A 9,308-nucleotide genomic window follows, 5' to 3' on the forward strand; every position below is an offset into this window, starting at 1 on the left:
TGTTTCATTTATACTATATTATCTTTATTGTGTCCTATCTACTTGAATATTTTCATATATTTCAAGTTAAACATAAACTATTTTATTTTTATTGAAACAAAATGATGATGGAAATAATGAATAATACATATAAATATATCTTTTGAAGTGAATAATTTTGTAATAAAACTGATCTTTCATTCAACATATTAATTTCTCCAACAAATTTCAATCTTACATACAAAAAAAATACAAAAAAAACCGAAAATAAATTCCTTAAAATTCTTAACCATTCAAGAGCTTCAACATTACAAAATCATCAAATCTTCAAAAAATAACTTTGTACATAAACACTTTCTCATATATATTCAATGTTTCAAATATATAACAATCTCCGGAAAATCAACCCCTCGGTGTCCCAGATATTAACCCCCTCACTCATCCGCTAGGTAATCTCTCGCTCTCCTCGATAATCCGCGAGATCCACTCCGGAAAACCATCCAGCCCTCGATGTCCCAGATATTCACCCCCACTATTCCACCGATAATCGGCGACGATTCGCCCGACTAATCCGCGACGATTCCCCCGACTAATCCCGCGATAATCCGCGTTCAATCGGATGACTCATCCCCCGCTAATCCGATGACTCATCCACAGATAATCCGCCGATTACGCCAGGAGCGGATCCGTAACCCCTCGAATTCAACCCCCTACTCTACACCACAATTTCCCCCCAAACCCCAACATCTCATTCAACTCCACACGATTCAATCTACACCCCTAGCCAATTTAATTCACAACCCCCTTTTTCTATCCCCCCGCTGGATCCGTCACTTTTGTGTGTAGATCTGCTCTCTATATACTACTACTAAGGCATTCATCACAACTGTAAGTCCTCCACTAATACCAGGGGTGTGAGTGTAGAAACTTCCGTTCTTGTTAAACTGATGACAGAAACCTAAAATTGAGGCCTAAATTGTTTTCTATAGTTAAAAGAACATTTGGGTGGTATGAAGTTAAACCAAAAAAGCTTTTTCTACTTAAACTCTATTTTATTTACAAATTATTATTAATAAACATTCAATAGATTCTTAAAACAATTGTCTCAGAATTTTATGTAAGCATTACAGCTAACTTGATTGCATTCATCAGACTTTCTCTAAAACTTAAATATATATACAATAACTAAACACATACTTTGATGAAACATTGGCTATTGCATTTTAGAGCATGCCATCATCTAAACAGGTGAACTCAACTTTAAAAAAAACTGATTTAAAACGCCAACTTGAAAATATAAAAGTAAAGATTTGAGATTAAGCATAAAGTTTTTGGTGATATACTATTCAACGGCAGATTATTCATGCCGTTGAATTATTTTTATAGTATTTCACCATTAAACTAAAACATTTAAACTAAAAGATCAAAAAGCTTTTTTTGTAAATTAAACTCAGTTTAAAACTTACCACATTGGCTACAGGGTTAAACGGAGATACCACACTAACAAAGCACTATTTTGGCTGGTTTTTAGTTGAAATGTATGTTTTCTGTTAACAAGAGCCTGCTATACATATTCCCAGTTTATTTTGGCAATATGAAATGTTTACACTGAAACAATGTTATCAGTTCTAATGGCTGTAACTAAAGACACAGGAAAAAGTTTCACTTGATTATGTTGCAAGCTAAAATTTAATTTAAGTATTGAAGACTTTAAGCATGATCCTCTACCAATTGATATTATTTATGGCTTTATTTATTCTCTTGAAGCAAAGAACTAATAATAAAGAAGAACCTTAAACTGCCATGATACATAAAATGAATATTATTTTAGTATTTTGAGCTGTGAATCTTACAATGAAGAAATCTAGGACTAACATCAACAATTACTTTATAACTCGGGTAGTCCATACATTAAGCAAGTTATGAAGTTTTGATAAACATCCTTTACTGATTTTTTTCTTCCTTACTACAATCCAGTAATGTTATGCAAAATACTAAGTGTTTCATAAAAATAAAATATATTTTATATATTTTATAAAATATAATATATTTTATAAAATATATTTTATAAAAATAAAAATATTTTATAAAAATATAAAAATACAAGAAATATAACTGACCAGGAGCACCAATTTTTTCTAATTGTTTTGTGTGAGCAAAGACTGGTATATTTTCATAATTCTTTCCATTAGTTTCCTTTTAAAGCAGAGAATTTGCAGTGCTATGCTAATCAAACTTGAGTTCAATAATTATTATCTACATTAGCTCTAATATTTTACACCCTAAGTTCTATTCTATGTATTTTGCATTCATTCATAAACCTTCTTTTTGACTTTGTGAAGAAGTAAAAACTGTTCTGACCCTTTCATCTCACTACTATGTTACTTGGTAATCTTCGTAAGCAGTTAGTACTCATTCTTCAAGAGAATGCAAGCCAGTTAATAAAACGTTACAGATGTTGGTATGTCAATATTTTAACCAAATCTAACCTGCATCAGTCCTTTCCGGCTGGAGTACTTCAGAGCAAGGTTTAGTGACCCCCAGTACTTGGCAGCTTATGAATGTTTCATTTAACTTGTGAGACATCTTCTTCATTTCTTCTTCATGTCGTTCACTACTGATATTGGTGTCCTTTGACAGCCCCAAGTAGATAGGATCGCTCCAGTTGTACCTTTCATTGCAAAAAAATATCTACATTGAGATTCTCTACTCATATTTTAACAACTCGATCAATACAACGCATTCATCCGTTACTGTTACGTCAGCACAGCTGTATAAGTTTGATGAAAATTTGTTTGATGGCTGAAACAGTAACAAACTAATATATATTTGGCCAGTCAAGCAACTTTAATCTTTTTAAACTTTCTGGCACTCTGTCATAGGAATGGAAAAATAACTTTCTTTAATTTATGCTCATCAAACAGGTATAAGCTTTTGAACACTTTGTGAAAGAATTAAATTTTATTTTAGTCCTCTGGTCTTTGATCGTTTGGTGTTTTGGTCCTTTGGCCATTTTGTTATTTAGGTCAAACTTTTTAGCCTTTCTGGTCTTTTGGCCTTTTGGCCTTTTGACCTTATAGCATTTTGACTATTTGGACGATCAACCTTTTGGCGCTACAATTTTCAGCTTTTAGCTTTAATAACATTATAAAAAGGCCTTTTTGAGAAGTCGATTCAACTCATTTTTGCACACTTTTTTATAATTAAGAGTTCCATTACAAGGCAAGTATTGTAAGTGTTTCAAATATTTTAAAAGGTTGATGAAATACTAATTACTTGTTATACTTTCATAAATGCCAGATCTTAAAAAGTTCTTAAAAATAAAGTAAACCTGCCAGCTTATAATGTTTATAAAGAAAACTTTTGCATTGTGTCTAGAGTACCATCTCGGAATAATGATTTTTTTGTGAGTCTGAAAGATCTGTTGGAGGTTTTTGCTCGCGTTGCCTTGCTACATGTAAAGCATTTCTTATTTATTCATATCACACGCTCTCTTAATAAAACCTCTGCGTGACTAACAATGATTTGGGCTGGTTATACAGTCCTTGCACTAGAGTGTAATTTTTCATGGCTTCATTCATGGACAAAGTTGACAAAATAGAATTTTTGGCTGTTTGTTTTATCTACATGTAGAAGCGCCCTGGAACTTTGCAATTACCTTTTACTATAGTACAGTTATAATCAAGGTAAATTATGCAAAGGTACCAGTCAAAACAGGTCTGAATTCACTATTAAAAGACTTTTCCATCAATGCAGTTAGTGGCACGTTGTAGCAAGGAGGCAAAGAAGTAATTCATATTTTTTGCAATTATTTTTCTAGTTGTAGTATGTGATCAAAATTTTGAATAATAGTTTTAACACTTTGTTTTACATTATTTTCTAACACAATTATTATTGTTTTACTACATAATTTTACAAGATAATTTTACAAGCTTTGCACATCAGCTTAGAGTTTTCATCTCAGTAAAAGGTATTTGTTAAAAACCTTATTCTATTTATGTCGTGGCCACTTATAGAAACACTTCACTAGGTTATACTTTGAATGCTCCAGCAGTGTTCTATTGGTTTTTGTATTGATCTAATATTCTCATGTTTCCAATCAATTTTTTAATGGATAATCCTTATTATGAGGTTTGTAGAGAAGAGTTTTTACAGGAAGTGTTTTGAATTTGTTATGCTTTTATATGCTAATTGTTAAAATTGGAAACCAATAAAGCTAAATATGTTCAATATAATAACAAGTCAACTAGCTTGGATCACAGTTCGAGTGGCTCCTTATAATGTTTCTAGTAGTCAGTAATTTTTGACCAAGCTTGATGACAATTTTTGCTGTGTTTGCAGTCAACATTGTAGAGCACATTAGAAATTTAATTACTTTACGAGCTCTAAATTAATAGCTAAACTGCATTTGTAAAACTGTCTGAGTAATGTCTTTATTTTTGTATGTAATGATTGTATAATTTTTATTGACAATGTGAACCGCCAACAAAATGCTTCTTGTGACACTTGCCAAAAAAAGTATAAATTGAAAACAGAAACCAGGAATTATTGGGTAAGTTGGACAAAAATGTATTTAAAGTGCTGTGTAGATAATCTAATAGAGTTGCTAAAAAGTTGGAATAATGAATGGAAGGTTGCAGTAACATAAGGTTTGCAAAAGCTTTTGAAGTCATGCCTGGTAATAATCAAAGCACCACACAAGAGCAGGAGCAATGTTATGCTGCCCATAAAATGGTAAGGCTGGAAAAATATGTTGATATCTTACTTGCCAGGTGGTGGAGGAAGGTCTCTTCTTAAATATAGATCCATCAGAACATCTTCGACTGCTTTCCGAGTTTTATTGTCCACATAGGGTGAAAAAACTGCTGATGACTTCCAGTTGTTTTTGTTGCAAATCGTTACAGTTGGGAACTAAAAAAGTTAGTGTTTGAGACTTAATTGACAGAATTGTTGTGGGATATTCTCTCATGTTTGCTCTTAGTCAAATAGAAAAATTTGCGGACTTCAATTTTTTGCAAATACTATAAACTTGTTTGAATTGTTTAAAAGAGAAGGTACTAAGCTGTAAGTAGAATATTCTAAACTGAAATGATACCAGAAACTTTTAAAAATATATTTACCAATGGATTAATCAAAATGCATACCTATTTTATGTTGCACTGACAATAGACTTTGACAATAACCTCTTCTGATAATAACTTTAACTACGTGTAACTTTAATAACTGTGAACATAACCAACAAATACATCTTTATTTTTTCTATTGATCTTTAGAAATCAATAATAAGCATCCATCACAAAGCATTCATTTTTATGTTTGTGTTTTTAGCACATTTTCTGTGACAGTTACACATATATTCAATATGACATCATACATGTACATGTGTTCCAGCTATAACTGTCATAATTACAAAGTAGTCAAAATCCAGCTAGTTTTAGTGCTAACCTTGAACTTGATAACATATGTAGCCCTGATTTAGTCACTGAAAAATCCTCAGCTATTATCCTTGTGAAATTTCAGAGTGATCTAATGCAACAGTTTTAACAATATTCAAATAACGCTAATCTTATTTTTTTAAAACTTTGTCAGATATATTGATATGGAACTTACAAGTTTGATGTGTCTTCACGAGTAATAAAACCTATTCAGGTAAGTTTTAGAAAAATGATCTTGTTTTTTTTATTTTGCTGACAATCATTATAATTATATTTTAACTTCAACTACCAAACTTGGAATGTGTTTAGTCACAGTCTGGTTGAAGTTATGATAAATAAGAAGTAGTTTTTGGTGGTCATAGAAATAGATTTGTTTGATAGCAGAACAATTTGTGACCTGTTTGTTGATCTAGTATTCGTTTTTATATCATTTGTGGTTGCCCATCGCAGTTATTAAAATTGATTTGCAATAGCTAATTATGCAAACACGCTACAAAAGGATTATAAAATTAGTTAATAGTTTAAAATATGCGCAAAGTTAATGACAGATAAATTGGTAAAGTATTAGGCATAAGTTGGTCACAAATGAGCCTGCACAATAATTTATTTGGCTAAAAAAATTGATAACCAAACATTTAAAATTTCTAAAAAGCTATTTTTCGCTGCTCGTACAACTAAGCACAGCATCAGATTACTATTAATTGTGGCAGTTTGGGTGTCATTTACTTTTTTAACATGATTTTTTTATTACAGGTAAAATTATACCTTCCTTAAGAAATACAGTGCATACCTGCATGCACAGTGAGTTTGAAATGCTAAAACATAAAGGGCCGGCAGGGATACAGTTTTTGATGTACAGTTTTTTGGGTAATTACGAGTAGAATGTTTGTGAGTCAACAAGATTGTAGAAAAACAAAATAACCAGGTAAAATACTTGCTTTACAATAAATTATAACTTAGTTTGACGTAATTGCTTTGATAGTGGTTTTCAATATAGTTCAAAGCTGTCCCGAGTTCATTGGTTAAACTTTAGTGGAAGTATCAAATTAATAGTTTATTTAACTCAAATGTTTAAACAAAAGCAAATGGTTTAAAAATATTTTTACAACATTTTAGATTAAATCCAAAACGTTTGAGTCAATTAATATAATAATGCTGAAATTTGGGTAAATATAGCTTAGTCTGCAATGCTTAACATAAACAATACCTGCATTTCTTTAGAGTTTTTAATTTTGATCTTTGTGCTGACAATCTGCTTGCTGTAATCTCTGAGAAAAAGATATGCTGCCCAGGTGAAGTATCCTACTCCTATGAGAATCATCACGCTCCAGAATATTCTATAAATAACATCAGTACAGCTCAATTCAAAAATAGTAAAGCCTGACTATGCAGACATTTCTATGCGGGTCACTGTGGTAATTATTATGCTTGGCCTTCAATATACCAAATCAGTCTCCATGAAAGAAAAACTCAATTTATATAGCTAGGTCTAAAAGACTGTGGCAGCAATGCAACATAATTTTTCCAGTTTTCTATAGAACTGGCCTTTGTTACAGAGCAAGTTAAATTAGTGGTTCTGCGGCCAATTGTATTTTGTTCAGAAATATAATGAAAGTCAAGTACTCTATCAAGTTGTATCAAAATTCAGCATGCCAAACAAGATTCTCACTTCATCAACCAAACCTTTCATAATTGCACCTTTAAGATCAACGTATACAACTTTTTTAGTTTTATTTGAATGCATCTGTTTTTTTCTATCACTTGTCTATATACTCTATGCATTAATATGTCAGCACTTTTGTAATAAAAAATTTGTGTTTTTCAAAATTTTTTAATTGAGTCTGTATTAATAAACACCCATTTGTCACTGTTTTGGCAGCACTAATTATGTGGGTGTGAGCGCATGCGCAAGTGAGTTCATGTGAGCGTGTGCTCGTGTGTGTATGCAAGTATGTTTGTGTGTGACAATGAACATGTGTGCATGTGCGCGTGTGCGCGTGTGCGCGTGTGCGCGTGTGCGCGTGTGCGCGTGTGCGCGTGTATGCGTGTGCGTGTGTGCATGTGTGCGTGTGTGCGTGTGTGTGAGTGCGTGCATGCGTGTGTGCGTGTGTGTGTGTGTTCGTGTGTGCTTGTGAGTGTGTGTGGGAGTGCATGGGTGTGCGTGTGTACAAGTGCGTGTGGGAGCAGGTGCGAGTGTGCGCAAGTGAGCGTGTGTGCAAGTGTGTTTGTGTGCACGCGCGTATGCACGTGCGAGTGTGTGTGCGCAGGTGTGCTTGTGTGCATGTGCTTGTGTGTGTATGAGAATCTCTTTATCTGCAACTGTGAATATGTGTGTGTGTGAGTGTGTGAGCTTGTGTGCGTATGTGCCTATGTGTGAGCATGCGTGCAAGTGTGTGTGTGCACATTTGTCTGTGTGTTTATGTTTGCTTGTGAATGTGAGTGCAAGTGTGCGTGTGTGCACATGTGTGAGTGTGCGCATGTTCACGGTTGCGTGTGTGTGAGTGTGAGCAAGTGTGCAAGTGTGTTTGTCTGCATGTTTGCGTATGCACGTGTGGGCATGTGTGCGCAGGTGTGCTTGTGTGTATTTGTGTGTGCGTGTGCATGTGCGCATGTGTTTGTGTATCTATGCAAGTGCGTTTTTGTGTGACTTTGAGTATGAGTGCATGTGTAGGTGTGGGTATGTGTGTGTTCATGTGTGCTTGTAAGTGTATGTGCAAGGGCGTGTGCGCGCATGTGTGCATCTGTGTGTGTGAGTGTGTGCAAGTGTGAGCGTATGTGCAAGTGTGTTTGTGTGCGTGTGTGCGTTAGCACAAGTGTGTGCGTTTTTGGGTATGTGTGTGTCCGCTAGTTCACGTAAATGCTCTGCATCTTCATATTTTGAGCAATTTAATTGAATCTTTACACGCATCTGCTCCCTGCTTCTCAGCACTTTTCTCAAAAATCCATATTGCTACTAAGCGTCTTGCATTTTATTTTTTGAAAATGAATAAAAAATTCAGGCATCGCTTAGCTCAGTAGTAGTCATAAATATTACTGATTTATGGATAGAATCAATTACAAGAAAAATATTATTAAATTTCTACTAATAGTGACCACTTATATCAACGAAATAAAAAACTCACAAAATTTATTATTCATTTTTCAATGATGGAGGCTTTTCCTTCATATCCTTCATTTTCCTTAACAGCAAGTCCATGAATTAAACAACGCCAAAGTATGCCTTTAAAAATGCACGGAAATATATACTTTCTTTGCTAGATTCCGGCTAAACCAATGTCTTTGTAGTGCAGGCTACTTTGTGTTTTTGACTTGGCAAAGAGATCAATAAAAAAAAAGATTTTACATGTTTTATTTACGTTAGCTGAGATTTACATTATAGGAGGCATCCTATAGTTTGTTGATGCTATTCCCATGTGTTAATGCTTGGGTTTTTGCATGTCTCAGGTCTGTCAGTGGTTTTCAAAAATTTAAACAATATTGCTCAATAAAGTTTCTAGTTCTTTTCTAAATATTTGCTTCTCTTTCCAAAAACTCTCATTTATGTTTTGCATAAATGAAGATAAAGTATTGATATAAATAAGGGAACATTTTTTCATTTATGTACAGTGCAATAAAGGGAAATGTCAGCAGGTATTAAAAAATTGGCTACCAGGAAAGAAAGTTAATCAAAAACCAATGTTTATGCACTTTCACAGCAAAAACTTCAAAGCACAGTTTTTTCAGTTTTCTTTGGTAAGAAAAGCTTTCTAAAATCAGCTAAAAAGCTAAAAACTATTCTCACCGTCTTTTTGGAGATGATTCTTTGGTAGTATATTGGACTCCATGCAGAGTCGTTTTTTCAGTGAATGTTATCCAGCTACTTGCGTTGTGTCCATCAATTTTTTCACTCGCCAT

At 33.6% G+C, this 9,308-nt stretch overlaps 1 protein-coding gene across 1 annotated transcript; it reads right to left on the bottom strand.

The window, feature by feature from the left end:
* Positions 1 to 2,463: 2,463 nt before the first annotated feature.
* LOC137402733 (amiloride-sensitive sodium channel subunit alpha-like) lies at positions 2,464 to 9,308 on the bottom strand. Its single transcript, XM_068089237.1, has 4 exons — positions 9,196 to 9,308; positions 6,622 to 6,751; positions 4,745 to 4,890; positions 2,464 to 2,650 (listed from the first exon to the last, which is right to left on the bottom strand). The coding sequence occupies exons 1-4, from the start codon at positions 9,306 to 9,308 to the stop codon at positions 2,464 to 2,466; spliced, it is 576 nt and encodes a 191-aa protein (XP_067945338.1).

Source organism: Watersipora subatra, chromosome 8 (genome assembly GCF_963576615.1).
Source record: "Watersipora subatra chromosome 8, tzWatSuba1.1, whole genome shotgun sequence".
Lineage (NCBI taxonomy): Eukaryota > Metazoa > Bryozoa > Gymnolaemata > Cheilostomatida > Watersiporidae > Watersipora > Watersipora subatra.

Coding starts and splice junctions, on each gene's coding strand:
- LOC137402733 (XM_068089237.1), bottom strand. CDS start 9,308: ATGGCGAGTGAAAAAATTGATGGACACAACGCAAGTAGCTGGATAACA. Junction 6,752..9,195: donor GAATCATCTCCAAAAAGACG/GTGAGAATAGTT, acceptor TGTTATTTATAG/AATATTCTGGAGCGTGATGA. Junction 2,651..4,744: donor CTTCCTCCACCACCTGGCAA/GTAAGATATCAA, acceptor TTGCAATGAAAG/GTACAACTGGAGCGATCCTA.